Consider the following 27,920-nt stretch of genomic DNA (forward strand, 5'->3'; position numbering starts at 1 on the left):
ACATTAGAGAATAATATTAGAGAATAATACTTTTTTAAAATATACTGGAAATTCTGATTCGTACCATTTCTTCGTTTGTATTCGGTGAGAAAATCTGGATCAAGGACAGCACTCCCTTTGCATCACTGACATAATCTCTAGTAATTTCTTGATTAATCCTCCTGTTAGTACTCTTCAGAACTTCCTGCAACTTTGGTATTTCTACAGACCATTTTCAAAATGTATTAAACAATGCACTTTTACCTGAAACAACAGGTCAACAGGCACTTTTGCCTGAAACAACAAAATTACAGGTCTTGAAGTCTCCACAGATTATTTTTCTTTTTCTTTTACAAGAAAGTGTAATGTTTAATCCCATCTGTTACTTGTGATGTCTTTGTATTTTTTATTTATTTGTGTGTGTGTGTGAATTTACTAGCAATTTTTGAGTGAAATCAGATTTTATTTTTCAGTGTACCCATGAGCTGCTGACCTGATTCACTTATTTTTGATCAGAGCCAAATGTTGCTCCTCAAATGGAAGATTTCATTCCAGTGAGACTGCCTTCTTTTAGAGTCCTCTTCAGCATTAAAGGAACACTCCACTTTTTTTGGAAATAGGCTCATTTTACAACTCCACTAGAGTTATACAGTCGCGTTTTAACATTTTTGAATCCATTCAGCCAATCTCCAGGTCTGGCAGTAGCACTTTTTGCGTAGCTTAGCATAGATCGAAAATGACCAAAGAGTTTTGATAATTTTCCTATTTAAAGCTTGACTCGTCTGTAGTTACATCATGTACTTAGACCGACGGAAAACGATTTTCTAGGCTAATACGGCTAGGAACTATATGCTCATTCCGGCGTAAAAATCAAGGAACTTTGCTGCGGTACCATGAGTGCACAATGTAATGTAACGAAGAGTCTACAGATGTAACTAAAGAAGAGTCAAGCTTTAAATAGGAAAATTATCAAAACTCGTTGGTCATATTAGAGCGAGATGCTAATGGCCTAATCCAATTCAATGATCTATGCTAAGCTAAGCTAAAAGTGCTACCGCGAGACCCGGAGATCGGCTGAATGGATTCAAAAACGGTAAAACTCAACTGTTAAACTCTAGGGGAGTTGTAAAATGAGCCTATTTCCAAAAAATGTGGAGTGTTCCTTTAAACAATAGAATGAGAGAGTCTGGTAATTTTTTGTGGATATGTCAAAGGTTTTGGCCCCTGGAAATAGCACAGAAGATTTCTGCCAATTATTTTTTCGTGATTTTGAAAGTGTGCAAAGGATTGTAGTCAGTTGGACGACACAAAGGACACCCTTAATATATCCTTCAAAATACGCTAAATGAGGGATGAAATACCACGTCTGCTTTCTATGGATCCTTCAAATTAAGATGGTCTTGGACAGAGCTTGAGAAGGTGCTACATGAGACATGTAGCCTTACTAGGATGAAGCCTTCTGTTTGAAAAGCATTCATTCAAAATGTGCAGTGTCGAGGAGGTTTCAGGAACAGGGTTGAGAAGCACTTCATTACAGTAATGGCAAAGCAACCACACTTCTCATTTCTTTTGGTAATACATTACCTGTTGCAGTGGTTTCCAAATTTAAACTTTGCTTGAAAAATTCCTTGGAGCTTACAGTAAAAACTTCAGTGCTGAATTTCTCCATCAGTTTCTTTAAAATAATGATAATGAGGGTCACATACAAAAAATAAAAATAAATAAAATAATAATAATAATAATAGTAACAAAGCTATTACTTTGAATCCAGGATTCAAACTTTCAATTTTTTTTTTTACTAATTCCTTAGTGCTTTTGTTTCTGTGAAGTATGCACACTGCTGTCTGATCCTGAAAAATAAGTCATAAAAAGTTATAATGATATAGTATAAAAATACAGAGATTTTGTCACAGCATACACAACATCTTAGAATTGTATTTATGTGACAACAGACATAAAAGCAAAGATTTGAGAATTAAACAACTATAGCTAGAAAATGTAGCTTCATTGAAATTGACCAAACCTTGTTTCCTATTTCATCTTTAGTCAGCCGTGAACTTCTGAATAAAAAATAAATATTAATATATGAAACTGAAATAATGTTTCATTAAGTCAAAGCACTTATGATCTTATTGTGTAATAAATTATAGTTCTAACCTCATATAGGGTCCTGGATTGATCTCATCTGTCTTTGTACAGATGAAGTTAATGTTTTGGCATTCTCCTCCTGGTCCCAAGTCTTGAACGCAGTGCTTTAATATCCCCCAGGGGTCTTTGTCAGTGATTGCTCGATTTATATCACTTACAATCCACACAGAAGAGCACTCTCTTAGTTTCTGTGGGATTAGAAATATAAAAAAAATCATTACACAAGGATAACTCTTACACTTGCACTAGTATAGTAAATTAAAAGTGAAGTGACATTCAGCCAAGTATGGTGACCCATACTCGGAATTCGTGCTCTGCATTTAACCCATCCAACCTGCACACACACAGCAGTGAACACACACACACACAGCAGTGAACACACACACACACACACAGCAGTGAACACACACACACACAGCAGTGAACACACACACACACACACACACAGCAGTGAACACACACACACACACACAGCAGTGAACACACACACACACAGCAGTGAACACACACACACCGTGAACACACACCCGGAGCAGTGGGCAGCATTTATGCTGCGGCGCCCGGGGAGCAGTTGGGGGTTCGGTGTCTTGCTCAAGGGCACCTCAGTCGTGGTATTGAGGGTGGAGAGAGCGCTGGACATTCACTCCCCCCACCTACAATCCCTGCCGGCCCAAGACTCGAACCCACAACCTTTGGATCACGAGTCCAACTCTCTAACCATTAGGCCACAACTTCCCCGTATTATTATGTATTATTGTACATTATCAATAAGCATGCATATTCTACTGTTAAAAAGGATGTTAACTAGGGGGGCAGTTGTTTAAAAGAGTGTAGTATTTACAGATTTCCACATGTCTTCTCTAGTCTTATTGCAGTCTCCAGTCCCAGGTAGATCAAGAAGGACAATGTGCTTCAAACGTTCATCACAGTTTGGAATCTTGATTTTTACATTCTTTACAAGTGGCCAGTACCAGCCACCGGGACTTGCCACACAATATTGTATGTAACATGCAACTTCATTGGCAAAGTCAAATCTCTGTTGAAAAAAAGAAATGTTTTAAATATGATTTCATTACAAATTCTGAATGTCATGTTTACATTTACTAGGAATTATTAATAAGTAAATATTTTGAAAACTAGACTTATTTAGGTTGCTAAAACATACTTCACTTTTTGAGATGAATTTGGGACCGGTGGACAAAAGGTTGCTGATTTCAGAAAATTTCTCATCTTTTTTAAGTTCTTCTAATTTTTTCTTATCTGCATCTTCTCCATACAGTGCAGTGATCTTTTCTTTAGCGGTTTCGAACATTTCATCATCCCTATCCTCACTATCATCTGACAAAACTCTGAAAAGAACTTGGAGCAGTTTGTCCCATTCCTGCAAATACACAAAGCATCCAAAAGAATTTAGAAGTAGAAACCAGGAGCATGCTACTTTGGTTGTGCATCTTGCATCATTAACCCTGAACTATAAGTTCAATTTACTTCAATTTTCTGAAGAGACTTTGAATGGAGGGAGAAAAATCTCTCCGGTTTTATTAAAAACATGTTTGTGTTCCGAAGATTCCGAATTTCTTATGGGTTTGGAATGACATGCGTTTAAGTAAATTATGACAATTTTCATTTTGGGGTGAAAACTCCAATCATCAATTTGATTGTTTTAGTTTTAAAAAAATCATGGTAAGAATATAATACTGAAGAAATACTACTGTAATACTATAGATAATACTGAAACCTCTTTAGAGTAGAGTTCGATCTCTGCGGTGTAGTTGGAGTCATCCAGATTGGCTTCCACCTGAGTAACAACAGCTGTACAGGCACCTAGACTACCAGGTGGAAGTAGCTCCTCTTCTCCCAGGACTGCATTTATTAGGGAGCTCTTTCCATTTCCTGATTTTCCAAATATCCCTATTGTTGCTTTCCTACTGTTGTTATCTACCTGATCCATCTTTGAAATGACATCTCTGTGCATTATACAGATGAAACAGAGGATGCATGCTTGTCAGAAAAAGAAAAGCAAGTTATGGACATATTCCACACAGTGTCTAAGTAAACACTTACACTATGTAGGTTTTTAATGTAGTCATGGGCTGGTCAATGTTTTTTACGGTTTGAATCTTAATATTGACATCTTCCATTATTTGCTTTGTTTGCACCATGATGGCCATATCTGTCCAGTGGAAGGAAACGGTTAATTAAAGGTGATATTTAAAATACACTGTATGATAAATGTTAAGATAACTGGTTTGAATTATTGAATGGACTTACCTGTTGTCAGTGATGATTCTGCACCAGTACTTACAGAGGCACTGTTTTGTGAAACAGATGATTCATCATCAACATGCCTTCTTTTAGGACCTATTAGAGAATTAAAAAACAAATACTTACGGAGTGATAACTTGTAAAGCCATAACAAATCAATGAAGTTTTGAATATAAAAAAATTACATACCATAGCTAGCCATTGTGGAATCAGTGGTTTTGACCTTGGACAAAGAAAGAACACATTTCAGGAAAAAAACAACAACAAAAAAACATGTTTTAGATTTTTTTCAGAAGGACTGACATTTATTTGGATAATGATTATTCCTGTGATTTTTGTTCCCTGGAAAAGGAGTCTATTGTCCATCTGTTGTGTATACATGTATGAGGATTTTTGGGAGGATATGGTAATTGCATTAGAAGGAAAACAAAATGTGTCATTCATTTTCTTGAGGAGACTAAGGACTACCAGTTTGGAGAACATTGTTAATAATAATAATAATAATAATAATACAGACTTGTAATAGTTTTCACGAATATACAGTTTTTGAGGAAGGAATCAATGGTTTGTACACCCTGGCATGTTTTATGTACATTTCTGTATACTGCTTATACTGCTTATATTGCTGTATATTTTGTTTTGGTCAAAAAAAAAAATGCAACCAGGAAAATGGCCCCAGGGGAACATTCCGTTCAGTTAAATACGTTCCCAGATCCTATGGTGGGAGTATGCCAAAGAGCAGGATGGCATCCCACAAAAAAAAAGACATTTGTCTTATGTTCTGTTTTGCAAATGAAACGGCTCTAAACAAAGCAACAGCAGAACATTTATGTATCTCAGAACAATACTGTGGTGTATCACTCCTGAATTAATGTTTTTGAAGAAACCAGTTGCTTCAACTTGAATTTAATCAGCCGTATTGAAAAAAAAAAAAAAAAGATTGAAGAATTCAATTAATCATTTATTAAAACAGGCACTTGCCACAACCTACTGGTGGTTTTGTCATATTGATTTACCCATGACAGGCCTAAACCAGCCAAGGTACCAGCACAAAAACAACATACAAGGGGGCATCATTCAGGTCTTTTGGCACACAGAGACTGCTTTTGTATGTTTGTATTTCAACAATTCAGACACTGCTCACATTATAGAAGACTTAGACTTGTTATCTTGGCAAAAGTAGGTTGCAAAAAGTACAAAAAAAACCCCTTGACTAAAAGGGTACCATTCATTTCAGTCAGTAATCAAGTTTCCATCCAGATTTTGCACTGTTTTGTTATCGACAAAGAGATATGCGTTAAAAAAAAACTTTGCGAAATTAGCTGTCTACAGCCTGTTTCCATCCTTTTACCGATAAAATGGTGTGCGTCGTGACGTCATCCCTAAAAAAACCAATTGTCGCATAAGTTTTGGTGTGTCGCAAAAAAATGTTGCCCTTGAGCTGTTTCCATACATCATTTATCCTTTTGCGTAAATTATAGGCTAGGCTAGCTGTTCTTCATCCATTTGAAACAAACAAAAAAAGCCTATATTGTATAGGCCTACATAAAATAATTTTTATTAAGTGTTTTTTTTTGTTTTGTATTTTGTTATAGACTAGATCGATAGGCCACTGTTGATAATCAAACAATGATCATAAACAGTTGCAGTTGTATTATTATAATTTTTCTGATTAACGTTTATAGGAAATATGAATGTTCATTCCGGTTATTTTATTTCTCCTAACCGACGGTCGTTAAGCCATATTAACCGTTAACCGACAAGATTATGTTAAATTACAATTAAATTAAATTTAAATTGATAGCTTGACCCATTACAAACACCTAAATTTGTTTTCCAGGGATTCATTTTATACTCGCAAAAAGCAGCATAAACGACATGAAGGTGAGGATTCACGCACCTGCAGCGCTTCTGCCAACGGAGAAAAACACAAGCTATTATATATAAAAGAAACAGGCCCATATGCTAAATATATTTTTCTAAATAATTAATGAATGAACAAAACAAGGAAAAAAACTGCAACACTTAGCCTATATGCAGAATGTTGGTTCATTTTTGTGATGCACTCTTGAGAAAGCGGCAGTTTTCCTTTATTTCACAAAAGTACGTTTTGTTTTTTATTGTGAATGTACACAAATAAAGTAAATATTCTGAATAGTTTTGAATAATGTCTTACTCTTATATGACCACAAATGAAGGAGTAGGCTAGTGCAAGTTGTTTCCACTTTTACAAGGAAATAAAAACACCAAAAACACACAAGCGATCGCGCCTCGTGCGCAGTTAAGCATAGCCTGTTCATGTCATAATAAAATACAGTCAGCCAAAAATATTGAAGAAACATGAAACAAATATATTTTATTTCCCCTCACTCCACAACAAATTTAACGGTAGAAAGAACTCAGAACAAAGCAAGAATAAAAATGTAAGAAGCTGACAAGCCAAAACTAATTAATTTAAATTGTACTTCACGTTCATGTAAAACAAAATGTGCTTGACATAATATGACGGGGTTATGGTGGTCAAGCTGAAAGGCACGGACTACAGGCTATTTAAACTGAACAGTGCACTGTAAAAAAACATTAATAATCATGTAAAAGGTAGGCTAGCCTACTAATACCAAATTAAGATAAGTATGTTTGAGAGGTAACTCGTCTTTTTCTTACCATGTGTAAAATAATTTTAGATACAATTGAATAATATGAATATGATTTAATGAGCTTTTGAACTACAGGGAAACGGTGCTTTAACGAGAGCAACACCATGAACACGGACGCTGCCTATAGGCTAATTATGTCATGTGACTCCACATTTATTTGTGTTAAAGCCCCTTTTCGCGACAAAAACTGTTTCCGAACAAATTTTTGCGACATTTGAAGTTTCGATATGGAATTTATGTGCTAAAGTTAAACGGAAAAAGATTGTGGACACATGAGAAATTGAATCGATAATTGGCATTTCCATAAGCTATATCGTAAATATTTTAAAGCGCTAAATATTTTTCCACAAAAAAAATCCTTGGATGGAAACCTGGTTATTGTGTATTATAGAGAGAGAGAGAGAGAGAGATTTATTTTATTATCAGATTTCCACCTTTTTTTAACTTCAATAAAAAAATATATTTTTTAAAAATAAAAGATCAAAAGGATTAACAAAAGAGATGTATTGTCATAGGCTACTTTATTCAGGAGGATAATTTAATGCATTAAATAAAGGAAATGTGCGCAGACTTCCTAAGCTACGAAGTGATTATTTACTGTAGTGGCAACATAATCTGATTTTACTTGCCTGTTGTCAGCAGTGACTGTACTCGAGTCAGATGATTTATGATTCATTCCACTAATTCATTCCATTCATTATATTTGTAGTCTCTCTACAAAGTCTCTCTTGACTTTAAAGCAAAGTTTGTTAAAAAAAAGAAAAAGATCTCTTTTTTTTTTTTTTTATCTGAGAAGTTTTTATACCTTGGCTAGCCATTCAGGGATGGATGAAAAATCCTGGAGGGGGAAAATATACACTGAGCACAAGATTTCTTTAACCAACTTTATGTATGCCACTGTTGACATGCTGCTTTGTTAAATCAGAAATGGATAATCATTTATATTTCATATTCATACACCTTTATCCAGTTATCCTTTAGGAATTCTTGCAACTGTGGTTACCAGAATAATACCTGCACATTTAGTATGCCTCCCTTGTCAGACACACCCAGTTCAGGTTACCAGAATAATACCTACCCTGCCCTGCACATTTAGCCGTTTCTCAATACCAAGTTCGCAGAGTCTGGACTTCCGTCCGTTCGAGTTTGGACTTGCCAAGTTCGACTCAGAAGAACGAACTCTCGAGGACGGGAGGACGAACTGAATTCTGGGTTATGGCCCGTATCAAGTCCGCACAAGTCACCTCTCGATGCATCCTCGGTAAAAGGGGCGGATCAAGAACACATCCGGGGATTTGAACTGGACTTGGCTAGATGTGAACTTTGAATTGGAACAGTACTTGGGCAGCGACTGATAACGTTTCACAAGTCCACAAGAACACAAGTACAGACAAGTACGCATATTGAGAAACGGCCTTAGTATGCCTCCCTTGTCAGACACACCCAGTTCAGGTTACCAGAATAATACCTACCCTGCCCTGCACATTTAGTATGCCTCCCTCGTCAGACACACCCAGTTCAGGTCTTGCGTTCTCTACTAACGAGCTGATGAGTTGAACCAGCTGTGTCTGATAAGGGAAACACAGGCCGTTTCTCAATACCAAGTTCGCAGAGTCTGGACTTCCGTCCTTTCGAGTTTGGACTTGCCAAGTTCGACTCAGAAGAACGAACTCTCGAGGACGGGAGGACGAACTGAATTCTGGGTTATGGCCCGTATCAAGTCCGCACAAGTCACCTCTCGATGCATCCTCGGTAAAAGGGGCGGATCAAGAACACATCCGGGGATTTGAACTGGACTTGGCTAGATGTGAACTTTGAATTGGAACAGTACTTGGGCAGCGACTGATGACGTTTCACAAGTCCACAAGAACACAAGTACAGACAAGTACGCATATTGAGAAACGGCCACAGAAACCATAGTAGTGTCCCTGCTCTTTGCGTAAACAGATTTTCCTTATCAAACATACATTTTTATTTTTTTAATCTTACATAGCCTATATTTATTTATTTTTATTACAGATACAGCATAGCTAACATAACCATAAAAAAAATCATTAACTGGTTTTCAAACTTAGTGAGTTTTATTTGTCTTCATATCTCACAAAATTATTATTGCTATCAACCTGTTAACCTGTTATCGTTAACTTTAGACCTCCAAAAAGTAGGTACAGATTTCAGGGGGGAAAAAGCATGAAGAAAAGTACATGATGTGAAGCAAACTGTGTTCTTTGTCTGCTTACCCTGTAGGCAAAATGTGGTGAAGGTAAAGGATTGAGGTCTATTAAAATGCATTCAAAAACAATTTCTGTGTGCATCTCCAAGTTTTAATACATTTAAAGGAATAGTTCACCCAAAAGTTTGAAGTCTGAAAATGTACTCACCCTCAGACAATCCAAGATGTTGATGAGTTTGTTTCTTCATCAGAAATGAGAGCATCAGCGAAGACTAACGCCACATCATTCATGCATAACTATTAGCTCTGACCAATCACAGCTTGACACCTGGAGTAAATAAGTACTGAATTTTCTCTTTGCAGTTTATGACGTTGGCATTCCCCTCCTTCCTCCGCACCAGCAGTATATAAACAGACAACTCCATCTCAGCTAACAGGGAACATTCTCAGAACATTGGCTAACGTTCTCTCAAGGTTCTAAACAAACATTCCTCCAGTAATGTTAATAGAATGTGTGTTCAAAGTGATCTGGTCTTTAATAATGTTCTCAAATGGTTAGACAAGAATGTTATTTACATGTTGTTTGTAGAAGGTTATAATAATGGGAGAAAACATTCTAAGAACAACATTCTTGAACATCCTTCTGAGCTAACAGGGAACATTCTCATGAGGTTGACAAGAACATCACTTTGTTTCTAGAACATTTTTTCTAGAACATTTTAGTTTCTAAACATTTTCTCCCTAAAATATGAGAACATAGCAATTCTATCAACATCATAAGAATGATCAATTAATATCACTTCATAAATGATTCATCCTAACATTTACATCATCTTTTCAAAACATTAGTATAACTTTAGTCTTAAAATAACACTAAAGCAGTGTTGGACTGAATTTGATAATTGAGCATTAGTGATGAACACCCTCTTAACAAGCACAACCACTGAAGGAAAGTGAAACACTGAAACACAACTACATCTGACTTCCAGTCTCAGCCCTAGATTAAATCAGATGAAATAAAACACCTTACCAGCTTCAAATTTAAATGATAATTACTAAATATTATCATTTCATATTTCCACTAAATTAACTTCAGACATTTTTGAAGACCAAGGAGAGAAAGTGGTTACGGTGAAACATCCAATCATTTGGTATCTCTGAAAAGCCCTGAATGTGCTCATATGAGGCCGCAGGGTCTTAAGAGGATCATTTATGGGACAGAGAAGAGATATATTGATTCTTCTAATAATCATCCCATGATTTAGGATTTGTTTTTCCAAAGAAAGTCTATCAACATATCTAGTTTGAAGCACCTGTGTGTGTGTATTACACAGAACAAAAGACTGTGACTGTGTTTGTCCTTAAGATGTTATTGTTTACTGGAACAATACATGTATTTTATTTGAGTTCTTTTCATTTATTTTAAAAAAGACAGCGCACACACATTAACAAGACAATATTTCACAATATGATTTTAAATGCTAAAACAACATATATTGTATTCTATATTGGAATTCATTTTCTAATTTGTTTTTGTATTTATTTGTGTCTAGGTATGTTAAGGTTTACTAATTTATTAAGCCTCCTATCCCCAGATAATAATGTGACGAGAGAGAGTTTACGGACAGGATTTTAATGCATATCTTTGTACTTCACTCATCTCTTACGGTGATTTCTGAAGTTAAAAAGGACATTTCCAGGCTGATGAATGTGCGATACAGCTTCAAGTTTCGGCCCATCATTGCACTGCATCATAATCATAGTTAATGTGATGAACTACAGCTGTTTGTTGCTCTACTAGGACATGAAGAAATGAGTACATACATTCACTAAAAATCAGTCACAAGTGATTGAACTAATGTCTAGTTTTGGGGGGAAAAGCTATCAAGAAAAGGGCACTTGTTTTAATATTTCCTTCCTAATGCAATAAAATTCGGACATTTTAATACAGTTTTGAGGGCACTTTATAGCTCTACAAGCTGCGACTCCAGTTTCTACATGACTGATACATCCATACGTCTCTCCAGAACAGGTTTGAGTGGGGAATATGGGTGTGGAGAATCACAGCCCAGTAGTTGACGTGTAGATGATTCCCAATCCCGGCCGATCTCCAGCCTGCTGCACACACACGGATACTGTCTGTCTGTCCGGCAGGCCCAGGCCACGGCCCTCTTCACTGCCTCCCAGTACATCGGTCTGATGGAGAAGAGCACAGAAGATCTAAAAACACAAGATCTAAAAACACAATCACTACACCACATGAGGACGTGTGCTGGTACCTGGGCTCCTGGGACTCTTTTAGTCGGAGGAGAGACTCGAGCAGCCGTCCCTCTTCCAGCTTCTTCACCCGGATCAGCTGCAGCACCAGCAGAGTCGCCACCAGCCGCAGAATTTCAGCATGAGCCTTCACACCTGAAACACAAAACATGCAACAGATTAACTGATTCTGACTGTGTCTGAAAAATAAAGATTATTTGAAACCATATTCAGATTTAGCCTGATGCATATTGCACTTTAAACTGAAAAGCACTTCCTCGGTCTATCAAGCTCTACAATGATTGGCTGGTGTTACACAGTAAAGACAGGTTTTTCTCAGTCTGTCTGGAAACAGTTGTGTTCACAAGGTACATACGGCACCTACACTGTAAAAAATGATTCACTATATTTACTCAATAAAAGTGTTTCAAAATATTACACACAATATTAATAATTAAATTAATACATTAGAATTAATCAAATGAGATGCTTACACTTAACCATTCAAAATGAGTAAAATAGCATGAAAAAATTAAGTAAAATTTAAACAAAAATATTGGTTTTATTGGAAAAAAACAAAACTTGAAACACTCTGCTAAAGCATACTATACGCATGCCAGGCCAGTAGTTGGCGATCAAGAAACAACTCGCAAAAATGTAATACGCATACACATGACATCAACTTTTTTGTTGTTTACTTGGAGATGATACAGGCATTGTGTTCAAAAGCGTGTGTTTTCAGGCCCCCAAAACAGAGTTATTGAAGACACCTGATGTTAACAAACAGAATCGCTGAACGAGAAAATCTTAATTTTTATGTCACCATTATAGTGGTCAGTGTTTACTTTAGTTGTGCTCTTGACTCTTTAACAATAAGCTTTGTTTGGCTGCTGTAACAGTAATTTTGCAGCTAGACAAGCTGAGAGAAAAGACCATCAGTTGGTTTAGGTTATTGTTAACGCGACCATTATATGACCTGTGTTACTGACCTCATTTAGAGACTAATCACTGAGTTGGACTTATTTTCATTATAGCAGCCCTGTGATTTTACAGAAGACCTGCATTTTCAGTATAATCCAAATAGTTTCTTAATTGTTCTGATTAAATAATTTGGAGAGGCATTTCTTTTTCTTTTTTTAGGCACACTGATATCAAGAACCAGCGTATGAATCACAATAACGGTGACAAACACCATAGTCAGATCAACTCTGAGCATCACAAAACAAGCTACTAAAAAGTCACATACAAACAGCAAAAATAAAAGAAAAGAGTAAGAATAAATACAAGACAATTCAGCTCATAATTTATTCATGCTGCAATGCATGATGGGAGCCATGGATGAGTTTTGATTGGTGGCACCCAGAATGCACTGCATGCGTTTTGATGGTCACCGTTGTTGAGGTTCTTACGGTGATTCTTGATTTCTGTGAAAATGAGCTTTTTTTGGCTTTTTTTAATAATCAGGAGAGCTTTTAGAACTGTTATGATTATGCTGATAATTCCAGACCTTATACTGTGCACACAACAGCTGTAATTGACAAGGTACACTCTATTCAAAGATTCAGGTCAAATGCCTTTGATGTCAAAACATAACCAACAACACCTGATCTCTTTTTTTCTGGGCTTGTTTAGCTGATATAACTCAGTTAAAGCAACCAAAAAATAGACTTATTGTTAAAAAGTTAAGAGTCAAAAACCCAACTACTGCAAACACTGACCACTGTAATGGTGACATAAAAATTAAGATTTTCTCCTTCAGCGATTCTGTTTGTTAACATCAGGTGTCTTCAATAACTGTTTTGGGGGCCTGAAAACAAGCTTTTGAACACAATGCCTGTATCATCTCCTAGTAAACAACAAAAACGTGAATTTGTGAAAAAGTCGACGTCATGTGCATGCTTATAATGTTTTTGGTCCGTGTACGTTTTGATAGTTTGTTTTCCAATTTGAAACGAAATAAGCAGAAACGAGAAAACGGCACCTTTATTCGTTTTTTCGTTTTTTAAAAAAAAACGAAAAAACGAGATTTCGGCTTGATTTTTCGTTTTTTAGTTCAGAGGCATAAAACGAATAAATGACTTCCAAATTCGTTTCCACATGTGGGCGGTCCTTAGACGCCCCCTTCCGCCGATTGGTCAAGCAAATCTGAGCATGTGACGTCATCAGTAGTCGCTCAGGTCTGTTCAACAAAATAATAGTCCTCTAACGTTACTATGGCTACCGATTCTTAAACTGTACAGGGCAGGTCCAGTTGGGCTTTCCTCTGTGCAACTTTACGCGTTTCACAGAAATCTTTACATCAGAAATATTAAATATTAGTCTGCCACCAGCCCGTTTTATTTAGCTGTGCAGAGTTAAATCTGTGTGGTGAAGCTGCGCTAGACAGCGCCGAGCGAGAGAGGATCACTGACCAGTGTTCAGTCAGCAGTCAGAACTTGGGTACCTATGATGGTGAAATACATTTTTACTGAAAATGACCCGCGAGTATGATTGACAGGACGATAGCGGAGGCAATTAAAAGCACAATATAACTTCTGTTAACAAAAACATAATTTTTTTTTTAATATAAGTGGCTTTGTCTTTGTTTTAATCAAATAATTGTGAACCACAAACCGAGCCTTCGTTTTAAAGGGCGATTTCCAAATATATTTTATTTATTTGTTATAATATGGGTATTTTATGTCACCCGTCTTATTAGTTTGATTATAGTAGGCTATACGGGAGTTTTTTATTGTACTATTTTACTGTTGTTTTTTAATTAACAATATATCATAACAACTTATAAAGATCAAAATCTACAGAAGAGATTAACAAATAACATTGGTGTTGTCATAAGTTAACTAATCAATGGGAAAATGTCCTCACCGGCACAACCCTATTCTTAATGTTGGCTACATGTTACAGATTTAATGTTGAGCATATAATGTTAAAGGCTTCTTAAATACCATTACACTCGGTTGAAGAGTCAAGAAGGTTGTTAAATCTACTGTAGATTTCAATCTGTCATTAGTTGGTGACCCGGTGTAATTATAATAGCATAAATAAAAACAAATACACGTAATAGGCTTTGTATGCCAATAGGCAAAACACATCTGCTTTTCCTCTAGATCACTTTACTATGGAAGCCTATGGAAGCCCGTTTCCGCCAATGAATAAAAAATAAAACAAGGTAATTGCGACTTTTTATCTCACAATTCGGACTTTTTTTCTCGCAATTCTGACTTTATAACTCGCAATTCTGACTTTATAACTCGCAATTCTGACTTTAGAACTCGCAATTCTGACTTTAGAACTCGCAATTCTGACTTTATAACTCGCAATTCTGAGATATAAACTCGCAATTCTGACTTTATAACTCGCAATTCTGACTTTATAACTCGCAATTCTGAGATATAAACTCGCAATTCTGACTTTATAACTCGCAATTCTGACTTTATAACTCGCAATTCTGACTTTATAACTCGCAATTCTGACTTTATAACTCGCAATTCTGAGATATAAACTCGCAATTCTGACTTTATAACTCGCAATTCTGACTTTATAACTCGCAATTCTGACTTTATAACTCGCAATTCTGACTTTATAACTCGCAATTCTGACTTTATAACTCGCAATTCTGACTTTATAACTCGCAATTCTGACTTTATAACTCGCAATTCTGAGATATAAACTCGCAATTCTGACTTTATAACTCGCAATTCTGAGATATAAACTCGCAATTCTGAGATATAAACTCGCAATTCTGACTTTATAACTCGCAATTCTGAGATATAAACTCGCAATTCTGACTTTTTTTCTCACAATTGCGAGTTTATATCTCACAACTCTGACTTTCTCGCACCATAGCAAACCACTCTCCGTGTAAGGCTTTGCAGTACTTTGTTCAATTTGCTATAGCTGAACTATATATTGAACTGGATGAATGTTGCGTCCGAATATGATTTTTGAACAAACATAAAAATGACTCATTATTCTTTATTTCTGTGTTTTGCGCTCGCGGTTGGACACTACCGCCGGGCTTTCAGACACAACATTCTTCATTTCTTTATAGTTCTGAGTTTGAGGCAGCTTCTATCACGTTATTTTAATAACAGCTGTCAAGTAAAGCGCGTATTATTGTAACACGAGAGTGGATATATATGAATGCACACAGGTGGATTTCCTTCACTCTCGCATAAAGCGCGCTTTCATCTCTATGTTCTTGCTATAGAATTATCTTATCTCCTGTATTTAATGTTGTAAGATATCGACCAAGCAAGACATCCCCAATGAAAATTATAAATAAATTATAAATAAATGAAAATTATTTAGTCAATTATATATGAAGAATTCATATGCAAAAGCTTAAATGCCATCTGCAATTTTCTTCTAAAATTAGTATTTTTCGTTTATATTCAGTTATTTTACTTTAATGACAATGAAAAGAACCTGTACCTGAGAAAAATGCTCATTTTAGAAGAACATTTCAGATGGCACTTATGGCTTTTGCATCTGAACTCTTCATATAGACTAGGCCTATATAATATACTTATGTGATTAAATTATCGTTGCTATAGACAATAATAATATAAGTTGGTCTCGTTCTGGTTGCAGTTCTGGCTGTAAACTAGTGTAAAATCTTAGAAGCATATTCAGGAAAACGTTTATGAAAATGTCCAAACACAGGAAGCCTATATTCCAGATAAATGCAATCTAATTCAGGGGTGCAAAATTCAGTTGCTTGAGGACCACAGCCCTGCAGAATTTAGTTCCAACCCTGCTCAAAAACACTGTTTTTTTTTTTTTTTTTTTTTTATTCAGATTTATAGCTGAACCGTGTGTATTTGGGTTGATGCTAAACTTTGCAGTAGCTATAAATGAAGTATGAATGAAGTATTATGCTCTCGAAGGACAGTCGGATTCTGCTGTACCAGCACATAAAGGGATTTCTGGAAATAAAGCTGCCGATGATCTATCAATAATAGTGTTACAATAATAAGTTTTTGACTTGACAGCTGTTATTAAAATAACGCGATAGAAGCTGCCTCAAACTCAGAACTATAAAGAAATGAAGAATGTTGTGTCTGAAAGCCCGGCGGTATAGGCTACTGTCCAACCGCGTCCAAAAGCCTTACACGGAGAGTGGTTTGCTATGGTGCGAGAAAGTCAGAGTTGTGAGATATAAACTCGCAATTGTGAGAAAAATAGTCAGAATTGCGAGTTTATATCTCAGAATTGCGAGTTATAAAGTCAGAATTGCGAGTTATAAAGTCAGAATTGCGAGTTATAAAGTCAGAATTGCGAGTTATAAAGTCAGAATTGCGAGTTTATATCTCAGAATTGCGAGTTATAAAGTCAGAATTGCGAGAAAAAAAGTCCGAATTGTGAGATAAAAAGTCGCAATTACCTTGTTTTATTTTTTATTCATTGGCGGAAACGGGCTTCCATAGGCTTCCATAGTAAAGTGATCTAGAGGAAAAGCAGATGTGTTTTGCCTATTGGCATACAAAGCCTATTACGTGTATTTGTTTTTATTTATGCTATTATAATTACACCGGGTCACCAACTAATGACAGATTGAAATCTACAGTAGATTTAACAACCTTCTTGACTCTTCAACCGAGTGTAATGGTATTTAAGAAGCCTTTAACATTATGTGCTCAACATTAAATCTGTAACATGTAGCCAACATTAAGAATAGGGTTGTGCCGGTGAGGACATTTTCCCATTGATTAGTTAACTTATGACAACACCAATGTTATTTGTTAATCTCTTCTGTAGATTTTGATCTTTATAAGTTGTTATGATATATTGTTAATTAAAAAACAACAGTAAAATAGTACAATAAAAAACTCCCGTATAGCCTACTATAATCAAACTAATAAGACGGGTGACATAAAATACCCATATTATAACAAATAAATAAAATATATTTGGAAATCGCCCTTTAAAACGAAGGCTCGGTTTGTGGTTCACAATTATTTGATTAAAACAAAGACAAAGCCACTTATATTAAAAAAAAAATTATGTTTTTGTTAACAGAAGTTATATTGTGCTTTTAATTGCCTCCGCTATCGTCCTGTCAATCATACTCGCGGGTCATTTTCAGTAAAAATGTATTTGACCATCATAGGTACCCAAGTTCTGACTGCTGACTGAACACTGGTCAGTGATCCTCTCTCGCTCGGCGCTGTCTAGCGCAGCTTCACCACACAGATTTAACTCTGCACAGCTAAATAAAACGGGCTGGTGGCAGACTAATATTTAATATTTCTGATGTAAAGATTTCTGTGAAACGCGTAAAGTTGCACAGAGGAAAGCCCAACAGGACCTGCCCTGTACAGTTTAAGAATCGGTAGCCATAGTAACGTTAGAGGACTATTATTTTGTTGAACAGACCTGAGCGACTACTGATGACGTCACATGCTCAGATTTGCTTGACCAATCGGCGGAAGGGGGCGTCTCAGGACCGCCCACATGTGGAAACGAATTTGGAAGTCATTTATTCGTTTTATGCCTCTGAACTAAAAAACGAAAAATCAAGCCGAAATCTCGTTTTTTCGTTTTTTTTTAAAAAAAACGAAAAAACGAATAAAGGTGCCGTTTTCTCGTTTCTGCTTATTTCGTTTCAAATTGGAAAACAAACTATCAAAACGTACACGGACCGTTTTTGCAGGGTGTTTCTTGATCGCCAACTACTGGCCTGGCGTGCATAATATAGTTTTCATTAGCATAGTGGGTTTTTTTGTCCAATGAAACCAATATTTTTGTTTAAATTTTACTTAATTTTTTCATGATATTTTACTCATTTTGAATGGTTAATGTAAACATCTCATTTGATTAATTCTAATTAATTCTAATGTGTTAATTTAATTATTAATATTGCTTGTAATATTTTGAAACAAATATAGTGAATCATTTTTTACAGTGTAAATGGTACATATGAACAACTGTCTAAATGGGCAGTTCTTGCTGAGAATAAGATGCAAAATGGACAAGACCAGCAACAGACATTTAAAAAAATCTTCTTACCAAAGGAACGGATGCCCTTCTCCTTAAGGAAGACATTTGCAAAAAAGTCAACGTCCAGGTTAAGGAAGCTGCTCAGCCCGTCAGTGCACTCCCAGTATCCATCCTATATCAAAACACAACGCATATGTTCATATTCCCCCACACATTTACATACTGAATAAAATCTAGTGAATTAAATCATGTGTAAACACCTCATGTTGAAGTTCAAACAGCTCATTCCAGGCCATTGTGTTTGGTCTGCTTATTAGTTTTCCTGGAAGCGACAGACCTATGCGTCCTCTGGCCATAGGAAAGCCTTTGGTTCCAGCATAATAAGAAATTATATATAAGTTTTACAAATGTTTTTTAATCTATTTGAACATTGATCAGATATAGAAACTCATCAATGTGAGTCAACTTACCAGGTGCAGAAAACACAGGGTGTTTTTGTTGTTGCTTAGATGCTCCAAAGCTAAAATCTGAGAAAGCAGAGAACTGTTCAGGCTCAGCTGCCCTTTGCAGGACACCAGTAGTGCCACCAAATGCAACGGCTTTTGACATGCCAACAGCAAACTCAGGAACTGTAGGTCGACCAAAGAGAACAGAAGGAGCAGGAAGAGGGGGAGCCGGGGAGGAAGCAGCACTGTGTGTAGCTTCATCAGAGAAAGGATAGAAAGAGGAGAAAAATCAGACAACAGAAAGCTGCTTTTACTGCATCTCAACACTGATCACAGATGAAACCTCATCAATGTAAAGCCCTATCCGGATGGGATTAGTTTTACATGGAGAGGTGGGGTAAAAGTAATTATCACCAGAGCTTCTCAGTGATTTCAGTCCCGTCTGAATGCACCATCTCAATAATCATTATGAACAATGTCAGTAAAGATTACGGTGACTTTTACCTTCTGAAAAAAGGTCTGGAGAAATTACCTCAGGTAATCCCGTCCGAATAGACCAGCTGTAAATATGTACGTAAATATTGCGCCATTTTCTGTTTAAAAGTAGTTCCCTTTTGATACTGAACTCGTACTGCGTCGCTAGACGCTAAGGGGAAAAACTACTTTTTCTCTGAGGACTGAAGACTTTTTCAATCACGCAGTGTGACTGCACGGCCATTGGTTTGTGCAGTGAATAAAAAACAAACCAATGGTGCTGCACGAGCCTATGGCGGTAAAGCCTGCCAGAGCCCACCAGAATGGTTATATAAGCAGGCAATAGGAAATCAGATCAATTCTCCTTCAGCGACAACTATCTACCCTTCGCTGATCTCGAAGACCCTCTCCCCTCTGAGATAGATGGGAGTCCATATCCTGAATTACCTCGACGAATAGCTTTTCTAGCGCAGTCGGAGTCTGAGCTAATAGCCCACAGGTCCCTCCTCCTCAGTCACTTGGAGTGCCTGGGACTCAGGATCAATTTCGCCAAGAGCTCTTTGCAGGGTTCATACACATTTTTACCAATAAATTTCCATGACTTTTCCATGACTTCTCCATGACTTTTGAGACAATATTCATGACCTAATGTTCCATTATTTTACAATAAGAATAAAAATCTGTTCAAATTATCATAGCATTAACTAAAATTAATGACTAATGCTATTGTTTGCTTTCTCTGTTTTAGTAATAAGTACACGCAGCAACTGCGCCAGATGTTACTCCACAAAGAGAACGTATTATATCACTGAATATTATCATTTAACTCTGTTAAACACAGGACCTGAATTTCGTTTTGGAAACTTTTCTCTTTCGCAACTGTTAAAGAGTTAAAACACGACAGTGCTTACTCGCCAGAATGGCCCTTTTAACATAATTTTGTGTGTATTTTTGCCGCTTAAACGCAACAAGCTGTGCTTTAGAGCCTTGCATTTCTGCCAGACACGAGTTCCAGTCGGACTCGGGTAATCATGCCGCACAAGGGCTGGACTAGGGCATAGAGGCCTGTGCAGGTTTCTACTGAGCTTGTTTGGTACCAAACTCAATTTGGTTCTCGCAAGTCGGCTTTATACCATAGACTGTACAAAAAATAGCTTTATACACGTGCCCTTTGGACGTGACTGAGCGCACGGGAAACCGCCTCTGGAGCGTGCGAGTACCGACTGGCTTAAAAAGACGTGCAAATAAATAATTTTTGTATCGATGCAACAATGACCCGATTAGGCAAGTGACAATTCTGTCAACTGTCCCGAAACGCGAGCGAAAGACTTGTATCGCAGCGTGCAGCCGCTCTTTAGTGACGAGATGCGCAGATGAGAAGCCGCAGTCAAAGACAGAGAAGTCAAAGAGAGAAGACGCGGTACAACTGAATCACTCACGTTTTCAAATTACCGATTTCATCTGATACTCTGTGTGGATTCACTTACTCATCAAACCTATATGCAACAGGCTATTGAATAAATGTGTGAATATCCATCATTTTAAAGTCGAATGCTGCAGGAATGAGTAAAATAATGCGATATAGCCTATGCGCAATCCCGCACCGAACCTGATTAAACATAATTCTATTATACAGATTATACAGATCTGTATAATAGAATTATACAGAGATTTGTGAAATAGATTTCCATGACTTTTCCAAAACTTTCTGGGTTTATTTATTTTTCCAAAACTTTTCCAGGCCTGGAAATTGCTGCTTTAAAATTCCATGACTTTTCCAGGTTTTTCATGACCGTACGAACCCTGTCTTTGTCTCCCAGCCAGCGAACTTCGTTCCAGGGAACAGTTTTCGACTCATCGTCCACATTTCTGAGCATGCCTGCTTGCTGGTGTTCACATAAATCCACAAGTCGCTCTTTTAGGTTAGGCTATTTCATTCAAGTCAATATAAGCAATTATGCTATGATCAGAGGTGTCAAGTAAGGAAGTACAAATACTTCGTTACCTTACTTAAGTAGAAATTTTGGGTATCTATACTTTACTGGAGTAATTATTTTTCAGCCGACTTTTTACTTCTACTCCTTACATTTTCACGCAATTATCTGTACTTTCTACTCCTTACATTTTAAAAATAGCCTCGTTACTCCTATTTCATTTTGGCTCGTTTTCATTCCGGCTTGTCATCGTCATGGGCGTTGCTAGGCCATTTTTAGGGATTTCCCCCTAAAAATCTTGCGATTCTTCCCCTTTAAATTTGAAACGGCAGCAGACTTCGGCTCCTCCCCATCTTTCTGCGCGTTCTTCAATCCACAGACTGCGGTGACGCAGAGGAGAGGACAAGGTGTGTGTTTATCCATAGATTGTTATAATATCTACATCTGTGCAGTTCTTTGTCTTAAATACAGTTTACAAAAAGTCATGGGAGAGCAATCGGTTTCCAATCTTCTGTAAAGTTTTCGCAGCATTCAGCACTCATCACACCACAGCTGTTTCCTTCAGCGAAAGCCCTTAACACATTATACGCATACTTTATAAAACGATCACGTTATTGCTATTTTCATTTGAAAATTTAGCTTTCAATATAGAAGTTAATATTACAGTGCATGTGGCATTAACTACCATACAGTTATGCATAGAAGTGATTAAAGACAGTGACAGACAGCACTCAGACAGTGCACTCATTTTAATTACATATCAGAGTGATTGACAGAGATTGAAACATTGTGTGTCCTTCTCACAGACTGCTTCAGTTTTGCTGTTTTTTTTATTTTTTTACTTTTAAAAGTTAATCACAGCACCCACATAGTTTAATCCATTGTCCAGCCTTATAGCTGTGTTGTTTATATTGCTAATATGGATAGTCAGTGTAAGTTTAAAGTGATATGATGTTTTATGTTTACAATTTTCTGTTTGTACTTGAGCATAGAAAAAGATTTGTACTAGTAATGCAAACAGTAACATTTTTGGTTTGTACAGTAAACAGTGTGTGTGTGTGTGTGATCAGGTAGACTTGTATTTGGCTTGTACTCGGATGTTATACCCATCTATGCAATACAGTGGAATACTGCAATAAGTTTAGTATACCATCCTACCCTATTAATATATTTTTTTGTAAATATTTATTTATTTTTTATTATTATACCATCATTGGGGGCTGACCCCCCCTAAAATGAAAATCCTAGCATCACCCTTGGTCATCGCTCAAAAAAATAAATAAAAACCTATCCAGATAAATCGTGCCATCCGGATAGAGTGAATTGTGGTTGGATGAGAATATAAACCTATACCATTCCGACACCCTATTGGTTTGTACGCGATCCATCGCACCTGCACATGACACAAATCACGTCACACTCAAAAAAGATTATTTCTTAAAAGTTATTATTTCTCCACTACTGGCTCATTTATCAAACGGGTGCTTTCTCTTCGTCCGTTGTCCTCACAGATTCCTGCAGCTAAGCTTGGATGTACATTACATTCCAATAATGGTTATTGATGACATGCCTCTGAAGTTTGACTTTTTGCACCATTACAATACTTAACAGGCAACTAGTCATCATATCTTCCGCTCCATGAAACACGTTAATGCTCAGTAGTACACATATATGGTTTTTTAATGTATTTGCATTGTACTAAAATGCGTTCATTTTCAGTGGGCACATATCCGGCTGAAACAGGTAGCCTAGTGCATCCCACATTTTTCAACATTAACATTTTAATATAACATTATAGTCATTATGGCCTTTAGAAAAATGTTTTTTTGAGGAGGTGGGGTAGTGCACAATAGGCCCCTGTGCCGCGGCCTAAGCTTTTGTCCTTAATGGCATTTTTTTTTCCTTCCATTACTTTTACTTTTATACTTTAAGTAGTTTTGAAACCAGTACTTTTACACTTTTACTTGAGTAAAAAACTTGAGTTGATACTTCAAGTCCTACAGAAGTCTTTTTAAACCCTAGTATCTATACTTCTACTTGAGTAATGAATGTGAATACTTTTGAAACCACTGGCTATGATTAGCATTATTTTACTTTACTGAGCATAGCAAATAAATTGGTTGCAAAACGGTATCCACTCACGTTTAACATTTAGTCAGCTTGTAATCATAAAAATAAATAAATAAAATAAAATAATTCAGGCACATTACTATATGCAATAGCCTATATGAGCCCATGATCACTAAATTTTATACAACGATTTTATAAATGGTTATCAGCAACAAAATATTGATAATGTGGAAGTTATTGTCTTTTGCCTTGGTGTGACTTCTCACTTTTTGCAGACAATGCAAAGGCAGAGTACATTAACTTAAAAATAGTGGTACGAATCTGAGCTCACAATTTTTTAATGTAGATCATTTTCATTACTAAAACATCTAATTGCCAAATTTCCAGTGTCATACCTATAATTAATTTGGCTGGACAAGTAAAACATTTTAAACTAATTTTTCTCAGTTTCACACTCCAGCGAGTTAAAGTCTTTTGCCTTTGTAGGGCAGAATAGATCTCCCTGAGAAGGTCCTAAATACGATCTCACAGGCTACAACCAGTAGAAAAGACGCCTCTATGCCCTTAAATGGTTGGTTTTCTCCACCTGGTGTGTGAGCCGTGGTGAGGAACCTATAACATGTGACATATTGGTGATATTGTTCTATTTACAAGAGTTGTTGGACAAGGGTGATCCCCTTCCACGCTCAAGGTCTACGTGGCAGCTAAGTTAGCATATCACACTCCTATAGCCAGACAATCAGTGGGCTGAACAACCTAGTTGTCTGTTTTTTGAGGGGATCCAGGAGGCTCCATCCATCTCGACACCCCACAGTCCCTATACGGGATCTGCCCACAGTCCTGAGAGCCCTCAAAGGCTCCCCCTTTGAGCCATTACAGTCTGCGAGTTTAAAAACACTGACGCTCCAAACAGCTCTGCTGGCGTTAGCATCGGTTAAGCGAGTAGATGACTTGCAGGCTCTCTCGATAAGCCCTACCTGTCTTAAGTTTGGGCCTAACGACTCCAAGGTCGCCCTAAACCAAGGCATGGTTATGTCCCTAAAGTGCTCTACACTCCGTTTAGAGCCCAGATTATTATTCTCTCTGCACTTCCTACTTCTGAGGAGGACCAGGAGTTGGACCAGGTTCAACTTTCTCTGCCCAGTCACCATCCACATTCGCCAGGTTCTATAAATTGGATGTTCCGGCCTTGCAGGCCCAGGTTTTATCTGCTTAAAGTGGCACATGCCTGTCTAAGGCAGTCTAAATCTCAGACGCTGCCTGTTTCTTCAGGAACGCTCTTGGCCCTATTACTAGTGCTGAGGCTGTTTTTATTAGTGATGGTGAAATTAAGCTTCATGAAGCTTTAAGCTTTTCAGCCAAGTGGTTCACAAAAGGGTTCATTTCTGGAGGCTTCATTTGCTCACAATACAACCTGGTGACCAAAGAGTGTAAAACAAGCAGATATATTACAGACAGAGGTGGATAGTCCAGGGGTCAGAAAGTAAAAGTCCTGCCATATGTTTGTTCCACACATGAACTCAGCAGCTGATTTCACCAGAGGAGGAACCAAGACATTCCTTTCAAGACACAAGCAAGACTCAAGTCAAATCCCAAGTCCTCAAAGAGTTAAAGATAATGAGATAATTAAGTGACTAATTAAATGATGATTGTACATTAGTAATGAACACCTGCTGTTATTGAGAATCACAGAGGATCAAATGGATCAAATAAAATGATGCTACCATCATGGAGATCAGTGTTTGGTTTAGGACGATTTCCAGCCCAAAAGCACACAAAAACCCACCCAAAAACCGCCCAAAATTTTAACTGTCAAAATAATGTGATATAATATAAATCAAGGTTGATAAGAGCCATTTTTAACTCCTCCTAACGAAATAACGATGACAAAATAATATAAAATATAATGCTAGATAAATTTCCCATGGATCAAATACGTTAGAGAACTACCAATTAAAATATGCAAGCAGACACGGTCAAAACGACAATCAAGAAATTAACCCATACCCTCGAAAAACACATGCATCATTTTCAATGTCAACAGTCAGAATTTAAATGCAAAAAAGTGCCCAATATAAGTGATCAGAATAAGCAACGTAATTATAGGTATTCACAGTCGTTCATGCACACACCATGACAGTCAAAACTGTGTCATTCTGTATGATAATCCCACAATAATAAAATTTAACCACAATAATAATCAGGGTTCCCACTCTTTCATGAACACCAGATTCAAGGACTTTCAAGGACTTTTTAAAGCACCATTTATTTTATATCAAGCACCTGTCAAATTCACACCCAAGCGTATGTAGCGTCATTAAAGACCTCTTACAGTTTTTGAAGGTTTCATAAATTTATACCATTTTGAGCAGTTGTGTTCAAAGGAATTGAGAATTTCTCAAATATTGATAAAAAGATATATTCTTGCATCAAACTGGCTTTTGCCGTAATTCTTGTAAAATATTTAATTTTTTTAATTAATAAAAAGTGGTTAAACGGGGCTTTACGCTTACTTTTCTTTTTAGGAGTACTTGTGGTTTTTAGGAGTATTCCTAATTTAAAAACAATTTAGGAGCACAGTCAAAAATTTAGGAGCACCTTCTAATAAAAAATTCTGATCAAATACCCATTACGAGATGATATTTGACTTGTTAAAGTGATTTACAGGGAATTTTGTTTTTACCTTTGTATTGGTAAATCATCTTTTGTCAAATTCAAAAAAATTATATTTATAAGCTTTTTTTTATTTCTAATTAAAACAACAACATAAAAACAAGTAAAATAAGAATAAGCTACCAATCAAATTAAATCAGTATTAAAAAAATTATTTGTACTACAGAGGTGGCACAGAAGAACACAAAAGTGGATTGTAGGTGTATTTTCAGACGTTTAATGAGGCTCAGAGGACGCATGAGTGCAATTAAATTCATAACTTCATGTTGAGGTTAATGTATTAAATATAACATTCTGAATAGAAATATTAAATTATTTAAATAACAGAGAGGATACTTTAAAATGAAAGGAAAACTGCCAGTAGGTGGCAGCAAGTCACTGATTTTATCACTGAATCATTCATTCAATTGATTAGTGCGAACGGCTGAATCATTCAGGAACAAAGCAAGTGACTGTCTTTATGAATGGATACTTGAATCCGATTCGTTTAAAAATGCCAATTCATTTCTCGTATGCATGGATCTGGCGTGAAGGCTGTGGGTTTGTGGCATTCAGCTTCTGATGTTGTCTTCTTTTCTAAAATCTTTGTGGAAATTGTTTGGTTGTTATTTGTTTATCTATTAATGTTGATTAATATGTTTATTGTTGTTATTTATATTGTTTTGTTTATTTATTTTTGGGGGGTCTGCCGGGCAGTGGGTTTTGGATTTGTACGGCTGATTTTTGTTTTGTGCTTCTGTTCCACAAAATGAAACTCAGTGGACAGTTGTTAACAAAAAAATGCCAATTCATACAGAAACGAAGCAACACTGTGTTTGAATGGAGATGTGCAGCGGCTCGACTGTGACTTTGACGAAATAGAGCACAATCAGGCAATGGTGTTCAGACAATGCAAGTCACTTAATACTAACTTGTTGCATTAAATCAATATCACATTTGCAAACTCCCTTAATCATTAAAAGCTGTCACTCTCCTTTGTTCATCGCGATCTCACAAAGTTCCATTATAATCAACGCAGCTCTCTACACTGCACAATGAATCTCTTATTTACACCCTGTACACTTTGTTATAGTGGGAGGATTCCGGCGTTTTGAGCAGTGAGTGGATTCTGATTAACATTGTGTTCAAGGAATCAACAGATATATCTGTGATACATTACTCACCGCTGCAAAAACACGTTGTAAGAACGTTAGAAACCTTTGAAGCTCCCCACAGCGCAAACACAAATATGCTGATCGGGTCAGTCGCACTGGTGCTCCTAAATATTTTTTCATAGTCACACGCAGTAGTTTCAGTCGCAAATGCACTGCTTCTTCATAGGGTTCATGCAGGGCTGCGCAATGCGCACATCAGCTCGCATGATAAGATTTTTCTTGCGCTACCCCATCTCCACCCCAAGAATTAGCGCTGTTTCGTTTTGTTTTTGACAGCACATATAGGAAAATTTTTGAAATGGCACCATTCTACTAAACAAATTTATTTCAAGCACTTTCAAGGACCTATATTTGTTTTCAAGTACTTTCCAGGCCTTGAATCCATGTGTCTGATATTCAGGTACTTTCAAGTACTTTCAAGAAGCGTGGGAACCCTGAATAATGCTCTTACTTTTGCGTCGTTCTATAATTAGTCTTTCGTGAAGTTCATATTGAACATAATACAGAAATTTGCACAGTCAAAACTAACAAGTCCAGCAGCTTTAAATGATATGCCAATCTGGACCGTTTAAAAGATAAAAGACAGGATCGTATAGATATAAATAGATTTTGATTAAATAATTGAACTGTGCTGATTTCGGAGTTGCAGTGATATAGCCTTCATGTCATCTCCCTCAACAGGTGTAATTCACGTTTTGAGAGTTAAAACACTCTCCACTCTTTACCATTGAACTTATATATAGGCATTA

At 36.7% G+C, this 27,920-nt stretch overlaps 2 protein-coding genes across 2 annotated transcripts in view; both read right to left on the reverse strand.

Moving 5' to 3' along the window:
* LOC306875137 (nuclear GTPase SLIP-GC-like) overlaps positions 1-9,530 on the reverse strand; it is a 29,521-nt gene extending 19,991 nt beyond the window's left edge. Inside the window, exons 1-12 of the mRNA XM_079425565.1 lie at positions 9,431-9,530; positions 4,582-4,615; positions 4,399-4,488; positions 4,192-4,300; positions 3,866-4,094; positions 3,293-3,508; positions 2,969-3,163; positions 2,137-2,315; positions 2,003-2,039; positions 1,740-1,829; positions 1,564-1,654; positions 65-201 (exon numbers count right to left, since the gene is read on the reverse strand). Coding sequence (XP_079281691.1) covers positions 65-201; positions 1,564-1,654; positions 1,740-1,829; positions 2,003-2,039; positions 2,137-2,315; positions 2,969-3,163; positions 3,293-3,508; positions 3,866-4,094; positions 4,192-4,300; positions 4,399-4,488; positions 4,582-4,594 — 1,386 coding nt within the window. The 5' untranslated portion in view covers positions 4,595-4,615; positions 9,431-9,530. The remainder of the gene's footprint in view (positions 1-64; positions 202-1,563; positions 1,655-1,739; positions 1,830-2,002; positions 2,040-2,136; positions 2,316-2,968; positions 3,164-3,292; positions 3,509-3,865; positions 4,095-4,191; positions 4,301-4,398; positions 4,489-4,581; positions 4,616-9,430) is intronic.
* Positions 9,531-10,579: 1,049 nt separating this feature from the next.
* Positions 10,580-27,920, reverse strand: part of LOC306875127 (protein mono-ADP-ribosyltransferase PARP4-like) — a 54,959-nt gene continuing 37,618 nt past the window's right edge. Inside the window, exons 35-39 of the mRNA XM_079425540.1 lie at positions 18,891-19,121; positions 18,681-18,784; positions 18,490-18,592; positions 11,502-11,634; positions 10,580-11,418 (exon numbers count right to left, since the gene is read on the reverse strand). Coding sequence (XP_079281666.1) covers positions 11,217-11,418; positions 11,502-11,634; positions 18,490-18,592; positions 18,681-18,784; positions 18,891-19,121 — 773 coding nt within the window. The 3' untranslated portion in view covers positions 10,580-11,216. The remainder of the gene's footprint in view (positions 11,419-11,501; positions 11,635-18,489; positions 18,593-18,680; positions 18,785-18,890; positions 19,122-27,920) is intronic.

This window comes from Barbus barbus (genome assembly GCF_936440315.1).
Source record: "Barbus barbus genome assembly, chromosome: 9".
NCBI lineage: Eukaryota > Metazoa > Chordata > Actinopteri > Cypriniformes > Cyprinidae > Barbus > Barbus barbus.